At 38.8% G+C, this 20,981-nt stretch overlaps 2 protein-coding genes across 2 annotated transcripts; one reads left to right on the top strand and one right to left on the bottom strand.

Annotated features, from left to right (window-relative positions):
• Window positions 1-3,325: 3,325 nt before the first annotated feature.
• LOC102692660 (complement component C1q receptor-like) lies at window positions 3,326-4,708 on the top strand. Its single transcript, XM_006625983.3, has one exon. It carries the CDS (start codon window positions 3,326-3,328, stop codon window positions 4,706-4,708), a length of 1,383 nt encoding a protein of 460 aa, XP_006626046.3.
• A 7,385-nt stretch (window positions 4,709-12,093) lies between these two features.
• LOC107077757 (thrombomodulin-like) lies at window positions 12,094-15,351 on the bottom strand. The gene has a single exon (XM_069178676.1). It carries the CDS (start codon window positions 15,134-15,136, stop codon window positions 13,745-13,747), a length of 1,392 nt encoding a protein of 463 aa, XP_069034777.1. The 5' UTR covers window positions 15,137-15,351; the 3' UTR covers window positions 12,094-13,744.
• Between the last annotated feature and the right edge of the window lie 5,630 nt (window positions 15,352-20,981).

Below are 20,981 nucleotides of genomic sequence, written 5' to 3'. Positions count from 1 at the left end.
GTATAATTAGAGGCACATGAATTCTTTATTCTATGGCACAGCTTTGTTGAGAGGAGTAATAATCCAGGCACACTTGGCTAAAACAAATATTTATAACAATAAACTACACAAGACACAAAACATACAACACACCAAGTTACATTACATTGTTACAAATGGGTCTGGACAGATATTTTAAAACAATGACACAACACACAACAAAACATGTTACTTATTGTGATGGGCCTGGTCCCATACACTATACGTTTGAAGTAAATATAATTCTTACCTTTTTGTGGGTGGTGTGTTCGTTGTTTGTTGGCTGCAGCCATTTCACCTCACTTTAGTTTAACAGTCAAAACCACGTTCAGAGGCAGGGCCGGATTTAAAACCTGGGAACCAATTACCGGAAAGACCACTGGCAGGTGTCCCATTGTGCCCTTTTGTGGACAGGAGGGAAGCTGGTTGGTGTTTTTATTGAGGTGAATGTGACTGGTAGTGCTGTAGGTATTTAAAAGAGGATAATGTAATAAAACGCAGAGAATAAGCTCTGCGAGCCAGTCTTCAGTTGGGGGCTGAAAGAGGAAGGTGGCTCTGTTGAGAGTCAATTGTCTGCTCTCTGTTGTTATTTTTTATTGTTGCTGTTACTATTATTTAAATAAACTGAGGCCTTTCTGGACTTTCTGATGGTGGACTGCTTCATTTTTGGAAAAAGCTTAGAAGTGGTCTCAACAGATTGTACTGTGGGAGGAAGTGCGCAGTCAAACTTACAGTATTTACAGACGAGGCGCTTCAGAGGCCTAACATTCTGGTCACCCAGAAAACCCCAGACTGCTACCAAGCACTAAACTCTTAATTTGCAGGCAGAGGCCACACAAGAGATGAGCTGCCTTCTAACTAAATAAAAAGTAACCTACAGTTAAATCTCTCTCTCTGCACCCTGGATGCCACAGAATAAATGGGGAGCCTATATCTCCATCCATAAAATGCGCCCTAATAAGGAAAGATGTTTCTAACTGAGGTACCAGGAAACCTAAGTTCCCTAAAAACACAGAAAAGCAAGCTCTCTCTAACAAGGTTCGAATACTTAGCTCTAGTCAGGTTTGACTTGGATGATCAAGATGCAGGAGCTCTCGCCTGGCACAAGCTTCAAGTCCCAACTCCTCTGGACTGCCCTCTCTTCTCTCTGCTTCTCCCTGCTTCTTCCACCTGCTTCTCCTGCTCCTCTCTCCCTCTGCTCTTAAGGTGAACTTATACTGTGTCTTTCTGCCCTGCTCTTTTGCAATCATTCATCTACAACTTGCCTAGGTATACCAAGATAAACGTTACTATAGTTTCTGCTCACAGGACCCCCAGTCCTCAGCAAACATCCTCTCTCCTTTGAAGTTTGAAGTGTTTACTCTTACCAGTGTCACAAACTATATTTAAAATCTAACACACCTCTCAGTCACCTAAAGCTGTAACACTATCAAACTGCCCCTCACCCTTCACAGGCCCTGCACTCAGGTGGCCCACCCCCCATTATTTGTCTGATTTGGCAACACCTCAATGTCTGACCAAAAGGCATAACAGGGGGTGATCAGATCAGCCCAGTCCATTCAGGAATACAGCTCCCCATCGTTCTGGACATTTTTACAACCCACTGTCTTGGGAAAGTTAGGAGATTTGCCAAGCATATCATCCTGGTTTTCTCACTTTTCTCTCTCCTGCCCTCTGATAACCATTATAGGAGCAGTAAAGCATACTGTATACCTCCAGATTCAGAGACAGCCTCTTCCTACAAGCTGGGAAATTACTGACTACTATACCTCTACCACTGACTCACACTGATGTTTTTTTGCACACTGCTTGAGATTAGTTTTATTTAAGTTGAGTGTAATTTAACTGTGTTGTTGTTGCTGCTGTTGCTCTATGTTCACTTTTCGTGTTTCTTTAATGTCATTGTATTGTAAGACTGTACAACTCATCCACTTTGTGTTTGGAAGGGGCAACATTGACATTGACCTGTTTTTGGACTAAGCAGTAAGCTCTCTGCTTACATCTGGATTTTCCTGTCTACAACTGTTTTTTTTGTGCAATATATTTATATTTATAATGTGCAATACAACTTTTTGTGTACTGTTCTGGTTTGTTCTCTGTATATTCTGGACTGTGAGCAACTCTTCTTAGTGCACTTCTCACTGACTGTACTGACTGTAATGTATGTATTGTATTGTTGTATTATTGTATAATTTCGTTACACTGTGCTGTGTTGACTATGCTAAGCTGCTGTTGCACTGCAATTTCCCTCACGGGATCAATAAAGTATCTATCTATCTATTGGAGTATACAATCATTATACATGCGAATACAGCCTCTTCATAAGAGCATGCAGTTGCTTGCTAATGTTCGCCGTTTAAGGCTAGACCCGCAACTCTGCTCATTAGGTTATGATGTAGGTGACAAATTTAATTTTCCTGTTCACACAAATGCACAGAAGATACTGGTATTAAGTGCAAAATCAACCAACGCCCTCAAACCAGGGCAAACAGAGAAACAAAATTGCAGACATTGTTATCCTCGCACCAGTAAAAGAGCGCATGAACTTAACAGATGGGGTTTCTGCAGGTCAAAGTCGCCCAGCATTGTTATGTGATCACCCGAAAAAGAAGGTGCTATATTTCAGGAACTAAAGCAGCTGGGAAGCTCCCTTCAATGGCACAAACGTACAGTAGCACTAACGAATGAGACCTGTTTCCCTATGATGTTGTTAGGGAGGCTGAGCGACATCACGACCCCGAAAAAACAAGACTTTATATCTCGGAAACGAAAGCAGCACAAACACTACTTTCAACGGCACAAACCGCCACAAATGCAGTACTAACGAATGAGGTGGGTTCCATAATAATTATTTAATTGCTTACACTTGTATAGTGCTTTTCTTGACACTCCATTCAAAGCGCTTTACAGGTAATGAGGACTCCCCTCCACCACCACCAATGTGCAGCATCCACCTGGATGATGCGACGGCAGCCATAGTGCGCCAGAACGCTCACCACACATCAGCTATCAGTGGGGAGGAGATTAGAGTAATGTAGCCAATTCATAGATGGGGATTATTAGGAGGCCATGATTGGTAAGGGCCAATGGGGAAGTTTGGCCAGGATGCCGGGGTTACACCCCTATTTTTTTTTTTCAAGAAACACCCTGGGATTTTTAATGACCACAGAGAGTAAGGACCTTGGTTTGCGTCTCACCAAGACGCAAGTGTTTCGTGTTTAATTACACGGCCTTCTCAAACGGCCCATACACTGTAAGATATTTGATAATGTAAATTCTTTTTGCAACCTTTACTTAAAGCTGTAAGATGGTGCTTCTCTTACTACTTTTGCAGACTTTTCTTTTGAGGTTAAACAGAGTGGACCTTCAGAGAGTGGAAATTGTGTGCACGGGAAGCGCCTGCTACACATCACACCTACAAAACACAACGTTTCAAGGTGCCCAAAAGTACTGCAAGGACAACAGGGGTAATTTAGTGACATTGAAGACCAATGAAGAGGCTTCGGAGATTCAGTCTGTACTTTTTTGGATTACAGAAGGACATCTGGATCATAACTTCAAAATGTGGATTGGACTAAAATTGGAAAAGGGACATTGTGTTCTTACCAATAAAGTGTTAATAGGCTTCACTTGGATATCCGGAGCGGTGGACTCGCAATATTCTAACTGGCAGCAAGAACCACAAGGCACTTGCACAGAAGAACGCTGTGTAGCTATGCATTACACTCTGCATCCCTCGCAGCCTAATAGATTGGAGTGGATAGATCGATCCTGCAGAGATGAAGCAGGGTATGTGTGCAAGTTTAATTTTAAGGGGATGTGTAAAGTTCTGCGCCTGGCAGGACCCAGAGAAGTGTTATACACAACACCATTCTTCACCAATCAAATAAGTGAGGATAATGCATTTTTATCTCAGATACCTCATGGGACTCTTGCAACTGTGTCATGTAAAGACAGCAGCCATGCTCTTGCCGTTTGTAAAGAAATGAATGGATTTTTTGGATGGACTTCTTATGGTCCATTTTGCGAGTCAGATAAACAGGGCTGTAAGTTCGAAAATGGGGGTTGTGACCATAAATGCACAGACAACGTTAACGGAGGTGTTCGATGTGAGTGTAAGGAGGGATACAGTCTCGCCGAGGACAAAGCGACTTGCATCCAAATAGATCATTGCCAGCGATCTCCTTGTGAGTTTCGGTGTGAGCAGACTTTTGAAAGTTTCCGTAGTATATGTCCAGAAGGATTCCAACTCACTGAGAACCAACGAAACTGCACTGATATTGACGAATGCTCATCCAATCCCTGCGACCACCTGTGCATAAATACACATGGTAGCTTCATCTGCATTTGCAGAGACGGGTTCGAAATGGTGGACGGGAGATGCCAGAACATAAACGAGTGCGATACCTCTCAATGTTCACAGGGGTGCATTAACACGCAAGGATCTTTCAGTTGTTATTGTATTACGGGCTTTCACCTGTCTGAAGACAAACGCAGCTGCAACGATATTGACGAATGTGTTAACAGCCCTTGTGAGGAAAGATGTGTTAATACACAGGGAAGCTATGAGTGTTTTTGTAAGGAACATTACAAAATAGCACCCGATGGCAGCACCTGCATTCTGGACCCACTTTTATCATCTGAACACATTTTTACCACAGAAAGTACTGAAAAAGCAAAGATAAGATGAAGTGCCGATTACATCCACCACAATGATCAAAGAGTACCCTCATTCTAAAGCCCCCAGGAAACTAGATGAGCAAGACACTGTACTGGCTTCTGTGATGGGGTCAGTTGCTGCAGTATTGTTTTTGATTGCTGTTCCATCGTCTGTTGTGCTCTGTCGCCGCAAGTGTGATAGAAAAGCAGACAAAAATGATAGCTCGGCTACAGACAAGTATCACTGGATGTCTTTGGGAAAAGATACACCAACGGAAAATCTGCAGCAACACAAAGATGATGCAGATGCAGACATTAAACACAACACAGAGGTTGTTTGACAAAGTTCCACTTGGGCCATTTTATGATTTAAATAAGTTTTTTAAAACTTGGAAAATATCTTATTATGCAATGCATTTTTTGAAAGCCAAATGAAATGATAAATGAATAAAATACGTTTGACTTGTAAATAAGTCTGTGAGTGAGATCCGGTTAAACATTGTATTTATAATTACTTTATTAGCTAATTTTAGCTGGAATGTCGCTAACATGAAATTTGCGAAAAGAAATGAATGGTGTTACAATTAAGATAATCAGAATACTAATTTAAAACCTCACTGTAGAGTTAAATCATCTGAAAGCTCTTAAAACCTCTGTCCGTTTACTCACTGTTAATCAAGCCCTCTTTAGTTATGTCAATATACAGTAAAGTTAATTTTAGGGACTAGTGACACTGGGGTTATAACGCTGCTATGTTCCATTACTGCCTGGAGTACTTTCTGTGTGGAGTTTGCACGCTGTCGTCTTGTCTGTGAGATTTTTCTTTGGATAATCCTGTTGACTGCCGCAGGTCAGAGCTATCCTGGTCAGATGATGTGTCAAAGTGTCCTTGTGTGACGGATTAGGGTGCATTCCCATTTTCTGCAGAGTAAGGAGCCAAATCGATTCACCAGGAAATAAGGTTTCTGAAATTTGATGGATGTTATTATTAGTTATTATTAGTTTTACTAATATAAAATTGCTCATTACAACATGAGATGCAGCTTCTAGCATAAAAACTTTGAGTAAAAAGATTACTCCAAACAATACACCTTTACGTGCAAGATAATAGGGTCTTGATCAAAAGACTTGCTTCAAGTTACAAGCGTTTTATTAGTGGTTCGATATAATAAGTACAATAGTTAATGCTATATTTTTAAAGATGCCAGTTTCACCTGACAGGATTAGTCTGATAACTAGGAAATGTAAAACAAATTTAATTCCGGTGTATAATAGGCATGCATGTTTAAAAGCATGATTTCTTCAATCTTCAATGCAGGGTAAATCTTGTCATTTATATTGTAATAGAGAATAAATCGAATTTAAAAGACTTCCTTCTTTTATTTATTCTCGGGTCCTAATAAGGTGTTTCAGAAGATCCATTCTGGTGCCTGTCTGGTTACTTTTGTCTTAATTTTTGTATTTGCATTACACAGAATACCACCATAAACAATCAGTTTACTGAGGTACAATATGTTTATGTTTTTAAAAATCCTTACTCAAGTGTAATGTTTTTCTTTTCTTTACATACTAGATTCCTAACTTTAAATCTACACAAACATATATTTATGTACTCTATATACTGTATATCTATCCACCTGTTTTCTAACTGCAGGTGATCCAGACCCTATCCTGAGAAGGCGGGATACACTCTGAATAGGACACAGGACACTGACAAAGACATGCACACACTCACACCAGTGTCAATTTTCCTAGAAACCAATTAATCTACCAGAATGTCTTTGGACAGTGGTAGGAACCCAGGACATGAAGAGGAACATTGGAAGAACTCCATACGGACATCCAGTATACATCAATAAATGTATTCATTCATTTTAAATAACTGCTTAGTCCAAGAATAAGGACAACAGGTATCCAGACCATATGAAAGATCAGTGCAAAGGGATTGATCCAAGAGCAAGGTGAGTGCTTCTGGGATCTCTTACAGCAGTTTCTGCATGGTTTTGTAACAGCTCTGCAGGATTTGGGTTGGAGCAGCCTCTTCCCATCAGACAGTGAGATCCAGGCAGGGAGTGAATTGAAAGCTTTAAAATTCTGTTGTTTCTCAAGTCCTTTAACCTCGTTTGCCAAATCTTTCATGTTTAAAGATTTTCTTTATATTGTTTCTATCACTATAAGGAGCTGTTCCTCCATTGACGTGGCACTCGGGTGCAGGATTGGCACTAGACTGTATGTATCCAGTAGTCGCTGATGGAGCAACTAATGTTGGAGTAATTTGTATGTATTATGTATATTACACCCTGAGTGGACGTGAAAGCAGCACTCTGAAAACTGTACAACATTATTAACAACTACGAAACTGCTTAACCTGATGCTGTATCAATTGCTACTGGGGATTTTAATCCGGCAATCCTGAGAAAAGTTCTTCCAAAATATTATCAGCATGATTCCTACCTAACTAGGGGTGCGAGTACTCTTGATCACTCCTATACAACTATCAAAGACTCAATCCGCAGCTTCAAGTTCCTGGGTACCTTCCCGGGTACTAATGATTTAATGTCGTCCCAGGATGGAACTGGAATTATAAAGAAACAGCACCTTTACTTCCCCAGACATTTTGAAAATAAAACTGACCATCTTCAAATATTCTTACTACAGTTTACATGTGCGCAATTGAGAGTGTGCTCAGGTGTGGCAGTACAGTGTGGTTTGGCAGAAGCTCGGTGTGTAACCGGAAGGAATTACAGGGGGTGGTCAGGTTGGCCCAGTCCATTACTGGAGTACAGCTCCCCTCTATAGTGGTCATTTTTACAACTCGCTGTCTCAAGAAGGAAGGGAGTATTGCTAAGGATAACAATCATCCTGGATTCTCACTTTTCACTTTCTCCTGCTCTCTGGTAGTCGTTATAAGAGCATTAAGGCACATACCTCCAGATTCAGACAGCTTCTTCCCACAAGCTGTCATATTATTGAATTCTACCTCTACCACTGACTCAAACTAATATTTTTTTGCACACTGCTTGAACTGAGTTTTATTTAAGTTGAGTGTTATTTAGCTTTGTTGTTGTTGCTACTGTTCTTCTGTGTTCACGTTTCGTGTTTCCTTAATGTTATTGTACTGGGCACTCATGCAAATAAGCATTGAATAGTACTTGTGCATATGACAAATAAACTGAACTCTGACTATGACTCTTACTAATGACTAATGACTTAAGTCATTCTCAACAAATTATTAATTTATTTTGTTACTGCTTGGAGAACAGACCTTAGTTAAAGCATGGTAGATATGTATGTAATTGTATCTAAGATGAATGGTGTGGTGCACTTTCCTTTAAGTGTGTGAAGTTGGAATAAAAATATGAAACCTAGTTTAAAAAGATTCTTCCACTTGTTTTGAGATTTATGTTTTAACTGAGTTTTTCTTTCACAGCTGATTTTCCGTTGAGAGGACAACTACTTTACATAGGTAAGCTGATGTAGAGTTTTATTGTTATTGTATTACTGCCCATGGCATTACAAAGAAAAATTTATTTCACCTTTTATTCTTTATATCTTGTATGCAAGTTACCATGAAAGTCAGTGTTTTTAAAAATAAGTTTAATTTTAGTTCTTATTCTTAGTGTTTAACAACATTTTATTTACCAAACTGCTTGATTTAAAAAGTTCATAAGGTGTTTATTAACTTCAATATTTAAACATGGGAAATAATTCTTACTAAATCTACCTCCTTCCTGTTTTGGGCGTGTCCTTTGTGTCCCTGATGATTTATCCTAGATTAGTTACCTGTAAAAACTATACTTTTGATAAGGTGAAAGGTAAAAAAATGAAAAATATATTTTATTGTAATTTAGCCTTTTACTAAACAGGTCATTGAATCCATACTAAAATATTTCAATGTTTAGAATATTTCAAAACAATACATTATGGTAAACTGACTCAATGAAATTAAGGGTAAAACTAAATTAAGCAGTAGAACAAAATCATAGAAAGAGTTTTGAAAATAGACTTAGATAATAAGATGTACAGGCTTGGTGCTGCACAAGAGAAGACTTGACCATTAAGTTGATGTTGATCTTCACTAGAGCAGGAAGACCTAAGTTAGCAGATCTCAGAATAAGGGACAGATGATACTTATGCGCTGAGCTCTTCAATTATGTCTCAAATACTGTAACTCATTCTTCTTGCAGTCATGAGGAGACAAATCCAATCTGATCCTGCCACATCACAGTCTCACCGTTCTTCTCCCATGAGGCTCATTAAGAGTAGTAACCTCACTTCTGTCTTGACACTGTGCCTGTGATTTATTGAGTTTTGCACAGAATTTTCAAATCTCGCTGGGCCCACTGCAGACTTTTCTGCTAGGAGATGGAAATCTTTCTCCTCTCATGGTCTGTAGGGTCATTCCTTCCTTTTGTTTGTCTGTTTTATCCACCACCTTTTCTTGATGAAGAATCTGGATTGCTGCCTTTTTTCTTCTGTTTTTAAAGGGACCCTGTCTTCAGTCTCTCTTTATCTGAATATGAATATCATCTCTCCCATCTTTCTCCCACTAGATCGCGGGGTGTGCCTCCTACCTCCTCCTGGATCTAAATAGTCCAGTCGAGTCTTGTCTCTGTTCTCCGTCTGGGTCTTTTGAGCATTGACATGTTCGGTTTTCAACTTTAACATGCTGTCAAGTTCACACTTGTCATCAAGTGTGATGCATTTCAAGTAAGGTAAAATCCTCAGCATCACAATACTTAATGTTTGCAGTGCTGCAAGAGGACCCACTTCAATACCTTATGACAATAAACCCCCTGGATTTTGTTTATATAGTTCCAGTCTCTACATCACTATGTCTCTGGGGTCTAGGTGACAGGAGTCCCTAAGGCAAGGAGCCAGAGTAATGGGAAAATCACGTGTTTTCACATGGCAGATGGAAATGGACTAGATCAAAGCCAGAACTGGGTGAGTTCTGGGTTATAGTACAGTTTTTTATTGGACCAGTTCCAATAACAGGGATAGGCCCTAAAATAACTGGCATCTAAGGCAATGAAGTGGTTCAGTAATGCCAGTTCTGGGGCAGAATCATTATGTAATCATTATATGATTATGTGCTGTGTGGTTTTGTTATGTGCTGTATAGTTTATTAACAATTAACAATTTAAAAAGTTACTCCAGTGATACTCATATTTATAATCAATAATGGACAGAAAGACACATTTAAAATAATTTCTTACTTTATTGAAAAGACATATATTTGTTTATGTTTGTTCTTACTATATTAGTTCCAGATTTATAACATATTGATTACACATTCTAGTACGTAGCAGAATTCATTGATAAAATCAATATAAAATGGAATGGATCAATATACTGTACAGTACACTGGAAAAGAAAGTGTGATACCCAGAAAAACAAAAGCATTCACCTTCATATGTAAATCATAAAAAATCATAAAAATAATAGTTGGGGTGTTGAATTCAAATACAAATACACCATTAAGTATCTAAATGAACCGAGACAATTTGCTGCCTGAATGTATATTAAACTAACGTGAAATGTTTACAGAGTTACAATACATTCTTCTAAAATAATGGATATACAGTATCTAGGTTTGATACCAAGCAACTTCTGTCATTTGTGCTGATTACAAAATACAGACAACTTCTGGAATTAAGTTATTTGAAGCAGGTTGAACTTTATATTCAATGCACAACACACCTGCGGTCAACAGAGAAGCTAAGCAACCGCAATAAACTAGAGAAAGCAATTATCAAGTGTAAAAGTTGGCTTTGAACAAAATTATTCATTGTATTATTATTTTTTTCAATAAATGGATCTCTGTCCCTTCACAGTTCAAAGGGACTTACCTCGGTGGTACACAATCCTGGCCCCAGGGAGTCCCAAGGCAGTAGGATTTATGAATAACCACTGAATCACCAATGAAAGACTTTGAAAAAAAGTATTATGAACAATTACAGTCTATTTCTAAGTTAGAGATTAGGTGGAACAAAAATCAGAATACTACAATATACAGCATGTACAGACCAGAGTCTACAATCACTGTAATTGAATACATTAATTGTTTTATTGATTGGGCAATCCATTGCCCAGGACCAGAGTTGGAGACTTCTGTTAGGATTTATTTTGCATGCAGGAAAAGAAAATCAGAAAAGCACCAAACCTAGTTACACCTATATTTCTACATAACACAACAAAAGCAGTGGGTCTTTGGCACAACAGGCCAGTTTGGCAGTTAGTAGCTATGTTACCCAGTATATCATTCAACTATTTCTTAAAAGAATGCCTTTGAGGATTTTGAATACTTCAGTCAGGTTCCCCCCCTCTTCTCTGTTCAAGAAGAAGAAGGTTCAGTTTTTCTAGGCTGTCAGTTTTGGACATTCCTTTATGCCTGGGAATTAATCTTGTTGCTCTTCAGTGGACCAATTATAGAGCAGCAATATGTTTTTTATATTTACTATACTATACCAAAAAACTGTCAAACACGACCTGTTTAATTGGGGTAATACCCATTCTTCCACATATTATCCTTGTGTCATGACATGCCAGTGCCAATCCCAGTAGCATAGGGTGCAAGTCCTGTTGTTACAACTGCTATACTGCTATATTGATTCTGAAATTTGGAAAGGTACTTTCTTGTGATTAAAAAAATATTTTCATTGTAGTGGGGTGAATTGTGTCACACAATATTAATATCCACAAGTCACTACTGTAAAATTACAATTTTGTTGTTGTTGTTGTTGTTGTTTCCGTTTGCTGTTCCACTGTCTCACTCATGTTTTAGATTTTGATGTAAAGTGATAACATACTGATCGATACACTCTAAGGTTAAGGTATTTGGACTTGAGGTAATTTCGTTTTCCAAAGAGTTGGTAAAAGTAATGATGGATAGATGCCGCACACGATCGCCATCTAGTGGCTATTGTACGTAGACGCGCTGTGGAATACTGACCGTCTTTGATTTTCAGCACAAATGAAACGAGAGATAAGCGACGTTTGATTATAATAGAGATCTCCCGTTTTCGTATACAATTCACCATCCCCTAGAAATTTGTATTCTCCCTCCTACCCCGCCTCGGAATGCGCACAATCCGTTATCTCAGGGAAGTAAGATAACGCATATAAAATAATTTATATGGAACACAAGAACAAAAGATGTACACAGCATTTGTGTGCTGTCTTGAGTTAAATGACTTAAGCTTCCATTCATATGGTGGCTGTAACTTTAATATGAATTCCTACAGAACGCCTTAAATACTCTGAGAAAACCAGTATAAACGCACAAAAACGACGGGGTCCTTTTGATCTATATTGTAATGAACAGAGACTCAAACATGCACGCAGGAGCAGTCTGTATCATTAAGTATCTTGGAAAGTTTTTTTTCTGTGGTCTGCGTACGCATTACGGTGGGGGATACAGATTTCCAGGGATACTGAATTGGATACGACTCCGAAATCAGTCCAGGGATCCAGGAGCTGTGAGCAGCTACGCCACCATGCCACCTTGTAAAGATATGAAAAATACCTTTTAGTAATGCTCTTTTGTATGATTCTATCAGAACGCATACAGAATCCCATTACAATCAAACAAAGAATTTAGGCATTTAGTAAATAACATCACTGTGCTTTTAGCATCCCAGGACACCGCTCATTTGTCGACTAAACGTGATCTGTTCTTTCTGTATTTTAAAAATAATTATTCAGTTCAACTTTGAGTAATTAAACAAGTTAAGATATGATCTGTAATTATTGTTGTCGTTTATCTAATTTGATGCCAATTTATATAAACAGTAAATATCTCATATGGGTTTTGTCCTTTAAACATGAATTATAAAATATAAATTTATTTCCTGAAGATACATTGTACTGTTGTATAATCTAGTACTGTACTTCAAACGGTGCACAGTGGTGTGGGCAACAGCAATAAAAATAATGAGCAGGTGTTTAAACGTTTTATTACACAATACTTTTAGTTGTGTTTATTATTATTATTGGTGCCAGTATCACTGTCTCACCCTGCAACTCACAACTGGCAACCCACTGAAGTTAAGCAGGTGTGAGCCTGGTCAGTACCTGGATGGGAGACCTCCTGGGAAAAACTAAGGTTGCTGCTGGAAGAGGTGTTAGTGGGGCCAGCAGGGGGCGCTCACCCTGCGGTCCTTGTGAGTCCTAATGCCCCAGTATAGTGACGGGGATACTATACTGTAAACAGGTGCCGTCCTTTGGATGAGATGTAAAACCGAGGATGACCACAGAGTCCTGACTCTCTGTGGTCATTAAAAATCCCAGGGCGTTTCTCGAAAAGAGTAGGGGTGTAACCCCGGCATCCTGGCCAAACTTCCCCATTGGCCCTTATCAATCATGGCCTCCTAATAATCCCCATCTATGAACTGGCTACATTACTCTAATCTCTGGTGCACTATGGCTGCTGTCGCATCATCCAGCTGGATGCTGCACATTGGTGGTAGTGGAGGGGAGTCCCCATTACCTGTAAAGCGCTTTGAGTGGAGTGTCCAGAAAAGCGCTATATAAGTGTAAGCAATTATTATTATTATTTTTCATTATATCACAGAGAGGGTCGTGTCCTGGGCTACATGTTCTTAACTCTAATTTCCATGTTAATTGCTCTTATTTATTTGCACTTACTGTATGTAGTTTAATTTGCTGTGCTTTGTCTCGATGACACTTTTGTTAAAGCAAGAACACACCACAGCTGACAAGTGAAGTTCTAAAAAAATTTTTTTTTTACTCTTTGAAAATTAGGAAAATAGTTTTGTTGTTTCCGGTTTTGACAACCAGGTGGGCCACTTAACACTCACACTTCCTGAATCCCTTCTTGGTTCGCAGTGTGGAAAAATGCTACGCCTTTTTTTTCCAAAACCGTACTGCAGCTATTTTTAAGCTGTTGGACTTCAACATGAATTAGCAATACAGTTAAAACATCACTAAGCACGCATGAACGGGGGGAAAGGGCATTTGAGAAACCAGTAGGCTGCAGTCCAAACCAATCTCATTTAGTAAAATAACAAAATCATCGTTTTTGTTAACATTGTGTTTTAAGGGTCTACCTGTTTGTTTTGACCTGCAGAAGACTGACCATTTTTTGCTCATTAGTGGTAGTTTCAAAAGAAGACACAGCACGCTTTCTGTGCACACAGTAATTTAAGAATAGGCCTATTAGAATTAAGACGATTGCTGCAGTCGCCGCACCCACAGCGGTTCCCAGAATAATATTGGGGCTGAAGGGTTTGCGATCACATTCTCTAGTAGGGGAAAAGAATCCCCTCTCACAGTAGCACACATTTAACCCATCAATATGTGTACACTTACTACAGTCGAAGTTTTTTTCACATGTATCATGAATAATACAATTTTCTTCTTCTAAAACAAATCCCTTGGGACATGTGGACGCGCTTGGGTCATTAATGTCATGTATTGGTGGGCATGAATTTGTACAAGCCCTGAGGCAGAGTTGTGGCTTTTCAGGGTCTGGAAGGAACCCTGAGGAACAGGAACATTTGTAGCCGTCATTTGTGTCGGAACAGATATGCTCACATGGCGCACTAGAGCAGGAGCGTATAACATGTTTAGTAGTACTTTCAGGAATACTTCCAGTAATACTTAAATTAGTCTCTAGGTTGTTCTCACATCTAAGATTATACTCACAAACTGAATCTTTGCAGGTGAAGTTTTTGCATCTTACTTTATTCTCCTCAAGTTTCATGTATGGTGGGCAGGTGCACTGTGGTTTCCCGTTGCACATCTCGCACTGATGTTCACAGCCACCTTTTTCAATCTCGCAATTCCACGGGCCCTGGATCCAGTCCACAGTGTCGTTGTCCACACAATAGATCTTCATTCCAGAGGGTTCCAGTGTCAGGATGCTTCCTGGAGGGACCAAGATGAGATCACTTCCCTGCAATCCTAAAGGAGTTCTGTACAAAAGAGTTTGGGAATCGACTTGCCCTTTAGAAATATTGCACATTTTACTAAACCTGTACTCGCACAGAAAGCCATCCGCCTGATCTTGACAAGGCCTTTCTTTCCACGTCAGGTCGCCTGAAACGGAGACACACTGCTGAGAGCAAACAGAGTCCGGTTCTTTCGATCTGGTAAAGTTAGTACTTTCATTTCCTGTTGCCCAACCGGGCAAAACTGCGTTTTGAGGGCACCGTTCATCGGAACTTCGCAGCCCAACCCAGAAATGTCCTTTTAAATTAGACAACAAGACCGAGATCGAATAGTTATATTCCTTAGATTGATGCGACAGCGATTGTTCGTAGTGAATTGTGATTGTTTTCTGTGCAACATCAAAATTCGCCGAGCTTTGAGTTACGGTGTAACAGACGTTGTCTTTGCACAGGCAGCCTGTCGTGGACTGCGATGGTCTATGTGATATCAGGAGAAAAACAAAAGCTGCTGCAAAGCTCATTGCCATTCTCCGTTTAATCAGCATGAACAATACTAAGAGAAGTGTTTCAGGTCGAAGTGGTGGTTCCTAGCTTTATATAAACTATCCAATCCTTGTAAACCATTCAGATTGCTGAAGGGAAGTGAATCGTGTCGTTTCCTATTTTTCTAAAGTCGCACGCCTACAGAAAATTACTTTGTAAACGGACAGTCTTGTCTCAAAAGAGATACATGGAGCTGTAATGCAATCATTTTTAAAATAATTTTAAGACTTTGTAAGATTTCCTGAAAAGACGTACATTTCTCTTTATTATTAAAGACAAGCATTATTAGGTTCTCATACAAAAGTGTTTTAAAAACGGAAATATTAGTAAATGTAAGATTCCCTATGTTTTTCACTTTCATTGACTGTAGTTTTTCATTGTTATCCTCAAAACTGTTACTTAAGTTTGTTTAGTAAAGCTCTCTGTAATATCGTTTACTGAATGACAAACAAAAAAAAAATGTTATGGACAGCAATTGACAGCAGTATACTCTTTTCCAGAATGTCATAATGCTTACGAGCGGTCATGATGCCGTTTTCCATGAGTGTCCCTAGCTAACATCATGAAATGCATTCATACAAAAACTGAGGTTATCACCTCATAGGTAAGCATTATCAAAAGGAGCAATTTTTAATACATTTTTTTCTTGGTTAAGTCCTGGACTTGTACTTCTCACATTTGGTGGTTTAACTGTGTTTGTCTTGCGCCCAATTCATTACCAATTGATTTATCTTTCTTTCCTGATCAATACTCCGCATTGACTCTATGAAAGATGCTGTAAAATCCCATGGATGGTAATACGTTATTCATTCACTCACTGACCTCCTATATTTAAATAATGTTAGGGGATTTGGCTAAGTGCGGAACGCAAGCAAAAACTGGACAGTTTTTATTATTTTAAAAGAATAACTCTTGTTGTCTATTTTTATATTTTTCGACAGTGTTTACTTAAAAAACAACGTTTGCAGATCACAATGCTAAGAAACTATATAGGTATCCTTATTAAGACAGGTTTAATCTCAATATAATAACAAATATTATGAACCGTTTCCAACTTTAAAAAGTTAATTCCCCAAATCAGTATCTCTGTAACTTGATAGGTAACCAGGTGGTCACGAAAACAGCAGTTCTCCTTTAGTACAATTACAGAGGAAAGAAATAACTCAGTTTAATATACTGTAGCGCCCTTGCCCGATGGTGAGGAGAAAGCTCACCTAGGCACTCAAGGTACTGCGAAGCAGGCTGAGAGTTGTAACCGGGGGGAGTTTGGGGGTCAGCACGATGACCAACAGCTGACCCTGCTTATGTAAATAGATTTATGTTAGTTTAAGTATCCTGTGTAGCTTAGTAAATGTGTAGTCTTCTGTTACTACCCTAAACCTGCGTACGTGTTCCGTCGGTTCCCTTATGTGTGTGTAAAATCCTGTGGATGGTGGGGTTTTGAAAGGGAGAATAAAAGCAGTCGCTTGGGAAATAGAGGGCATAGGACAGTATCATAAAAAGCTGTGAAAAACTATATCATGTTAAAGTAAAGAATGGGATTTGTACCTGAGCAAGATAAATAGTTGTTATGTAACTTTTACCGTGTCAAAACGTAATGAAATGTGATCATATATACTGTTTTAAGTATATTACTGCATATTAATGTAAAGCTTTCTATTTTGTGATTCCTTGTATTTAATTGTGAGGAAAAAAATAAAGTTCTTAAATCGGTTTCCTATCTCGTCTCCACTTGTCCTTTTTCCTGCGTGAACCTGTAAGAGCTACAATACATTGAAGTTTCAAGGACTTTGCCCCAGCATTTAAAATCGGTGCCCCAAAATCATTTAATCTTGTTAGGTGTCCTTAATTGAAATACAATAGTTTTGTCCTGGGGCACAATTCCACGAAAAAAGAAATTGCCCCTCAAGTTTTCCTCCCCTTGTCATTCATTTGTTTTGTGGCACTGATTTTGAATACCGTTAAAGTTAAGCCCTCAGAACTCTAATAGAGAATACAGCAAAGCAAAAATGGTGCTTTTTGGATAGCTTTTTTGGATACGTGACTATTCCTTTGTCCCGGCATTGTGCCCACGGGAAAAAAAACTATTGTATTAGAATAACACGTACCTGTAAATATCAGGAAAAAGTGAAATGATCTAGGGAAACTTGTTTTAAATACTGGGGCAAAGGCCACTGGACTTTAATTCCTGTTTGGAACAATGTCATTTTCTTTCCGTGGAGTTATGCAGCGGTACAAAAGCTACCTGCCAAGGTATAACCAAAACGTGGGAATACTTTTATAGGATTGGGGAAAGGTTCATAATATTTCTTTTGGGAGAGTACTGATATACTTTGTTTTGGAAACTCTATAGCACTCTAACATGAAAACAGAGTGTTATTTAAGAATAGATTAAAATCCGTTCAGCGTTCCGCCGTTCGGTCCTTCTGTGTTTTACTTTTTTTTTTCTCTGCTGTTAGCGCAGATCTACGTTCGGATTTGAATGAACTGTCTGTAACACGTTATGCATTTACTTAAAGTGCATATCATTTCCTTCAACCCTGGTAAATGACTGAAATCAGGACGTGGTGGTTCCTATCTTCATATACTGTAAACTGTCCAATTCTCCTTGTCAACAAGATAGCCAAAGGGAAGTGAACTGTTGTTTCCTATTTTTCAGGAGTGAAAAGATTTATTGTAATTAATTACTTAGCTGGTGAATTACTGTGTCCGATATTTTAAAAACTGAGAGAGGAAAAGCTTTTTTTTATAATTCATGCTTTAAACATATAGTTTTATTAAAAAGTTTTGGCACCCCTGACCAAATTACGTTTTAATAAATTCTGACTCTTCGAACCTCTCAGGGTGGGTTGCTTACACTTAACAACCATGGGCTTGGTTGTTGAGTGTAATCCTTCAGATGAGACATAAAACCGAGGTCCTGAATCTCTGTGGTCATTACAAATCCAAGGGTGATTCTCGAAAAGAGCAGGGATGTAACCCCGGCATCCTGGCCAAAGTTTCCATTGGCCTTTACCAGTCATGGCCTCCTAATAATCACCATCTATGAATTGGCTTCATTACTCTGCTCTCCTCCCCACTGATAGCTGATGTGTGGTGAGTGTTCTGGTGCACTGTGGATGCTGCACATTGGTGGTGGTGGTGGAGGGGAGTCCCCATTGCCTGTAAAGCACTTTGAGTGGAGTGTCCAGAAAAGCGCTATATAAGTGTAAGCAATTAATATTATTATTATGGGCTCCTCTAAGCAGCTGACTGAAGATCAGAAAATAAAGATAATTGACTCTTACAAAGCGGGGGAAGGCTATAAAAAGATATCTAAACGCTTCATGCTTGCAATTTCCACTGTCCGAAATGTCATTAGGAAATAGAAGTTAAGGGGAACTGTTGAACTCAAGACAAGATCTGGAAAACCAAGAAAAATGTCTGATAGAACTGCTTGTAGACTGGTCAGGAATGCAAAGCAAAACCACCATATCACTGCAAAGGACCTGCAGGAAGGTTTACCTGGCACTGGAGTAGCGGTGCACCAGTCCACTGTGCAGTATTTCTTGCACAAACATGAGCTGCATGGAAGATTCATCAGAAGGAAACCTTACCTGTGCTCTCATCACAAAAGTCAGCGTCTGAAGTATGCAACACAACACTTAGATAAGCCAGAGGTGTTTTGGAACCAAGTGTTGTGGTCTGATGAAGCAAAAATTGCCAACTGTTAAGCATGTGGGTGGATCTATTATGCTTTGGGGTTGTGTGGCAGCCAGTGGCACAGCAAATATTGTGTGGGTAGAGGGAAGAATGGATTCTACTATCAACAAACCCTGGAAGTTAATGTCCCATAGTCAGTGAAAAAACTGAAGCTGAAAAGAGGTTAGATATTACAAGAAGACAATGATCCAAAACATACCTCAAAATCAACCATTGCCAGAAGACCTGAGAATATTTCTGAACAAGAAGCGTTCTGCAAGGAAGAGTGGGAAAAAATTCCTAAAGCAAGAATAGAAAGACTGTTAGCTGGCTACAAGAAACGTTTGGAGGCTGTGATTTCTGCCAAAGGGGGTGTTATTAAGTCCTGACTGACTGCACGTGCTACATTACTATTTTGTTTTTTTCAATCTCTTAAATTCAGCAAATAAATAGTAATTGTGCATTAAAATGTTCAGAAATATGTCAAGTTCAAGTTTGTTCACTGCAGCGGTTGTGTTAACTTCTTTTCACTTAGAAAATCAACAAAACATGTATTTTGACCAGGGGTGCCCAAACGTTTGCATGGAACTGTATGCCGTTTACTAATCACAGACGCCTCTTAATGAAAAGAAGACAATAGACACTTAGTGAAGCCACCAGGGGGCGATGAACGATGGTTACAACCAACATTCTGTACTGTATAGTACAGGAGTAGAGAAGCTGCAAGAAACGTTATTAAGTTCAGCGATAAAGTACATATTGTGTAATTCCGTGACAAAGTAATTACTGTAAGCGATCCACACATTATAAAAGTGGCCTAGCCAATAAAATGTACAAAGAACCTTACTATAAGTTGCCCAGAAACAGTGAGAGAAGAAAGTAAAGATTTTTTATCAGTCATAAGCACCAGAGTTTAAGAAACGTTTTAGGAATACATTGTACAAATGGGGTGAAATGGGTTTCTTATGTAACGCTATTACACAAGTTTAAAGGGAATGCAAAAAAATGTTGATGCTGTAGTCTACCAGAAATACTGTAGGACATCCTAACAATTCAAGAAAGTGTTAGGTAGGCATCTTTAATCGCACACCTGAAGAAGGCTCCATGGCCAAAACATTGTGTTTTCTTTCTTCACTTTTCAGCCTGGAAAAAAAATATTACTTGTTCCTTTGCAGCCTACGCACGCTGACACAGCTACCCACCTGAACATTTTTAATCAACTCTGTCTATTTAAAAAAATACTACCAGGTAAATGGATAAGACAAGACTGCAAAGTAGAGCATCAGAGGAAAGAGACAGAAGAGTTCCATTTATGTAATTGTCTACACTATATTATTTAATTTCATTTAATAATTACTAGTTATTCTCTATTCTCATGTGTGATGCTATAGTGTCTTGTTAAAGAGCATAGGTGACCTATTTGGACAAATTAAAGTAAACATGAGAGTGAGACCAAGATTATTTTCATTCGCTTTAGCAATATAACTCCTTAAAGTGGAAATTGTTTTATATAAACCGCTGTGCAAATATCTTAACATCTTAGACATAATGAGGAATCGCAATATACTGTAGGTATGTTATGAGCATCACTGGTTTATTGAAAGTTTCCACCTGGTGTTTTCTATTATTCCAACAAAGTAAAACAAGTTGATTGATTTTTCTACAACTTCATTGGGTAGAGAAAAAAAAACTAGTATGTCCTTTAGAGATATTTTATTCACAATATCTAGAATATTCTAAAACATGATCACAATAAGTATACATCTATGCTTTTTTCTAACCAGTTTAAGGAGTTAAATTGCTAAAGCAAATGAAAAAGATCTCTCACTGTCCTGGTTACTGTAATTTGTTCAAATAGCTCATCTATGTCCCTTAACAAGCCACTTCATCACCCAGCATCATATACAGTATGAAACAGAGATAGGGTCCGGCTTCCCCTGTGACCCTGTACTGAATAAAGTGTAAGTTTTCTAGCCTGATAAGCAACAGAAGCAAGTCAGGATACACACTGGAAGGGACATCATGCAAACACACAAAGACCGTACAAACTCCATGCAAATAACATCTCAGGAATTGAACACAGGGCTCCAATGCTGCAAGGCAGCAATGCTAATGACTGCACCACCACAACTCCCTAATTAAATTGTCATAAATGTCTCAATTAAA

This window comes from Lepisosteus oculatus, chromosome 2 (genome assembly GCF_040954835.1).
Source record: "Lepisosteus oculatus isolate fLepOcu1 chromosome 2, fLepOcu1.hap2, whole genome shotgun sequence".
In the NCBI taxonomy this organism is placed as follows: domain Eukaryota; kingdom Metazoa; phylum Chordata; class Actinopteri; order Semionotiformes; family Lepisosteidae; genus Lepisosteus; species Lepisosteus oculatus.
This window is presented reverse-complemented; position numbering and strand designations above follow the sequence as displayed.

Bases quoted from the DNA above. Each gene is read 5' to 3' on its own strand.
- LOC107077757 (XM_069178676.1), bottom strand. From the start codon at position 15,136: ATGCTGATTAAACGGAGAATGGCAATGAGCTTTGCAGCAGCTTTTGTT.
- LOC102692660 (XM_006625983.3), top strand. From the start codon at position 3,326: ATGGTGCTTCTCTTACTACTTTTGCAGACTTTTCTTTTGAGGTTAAAC.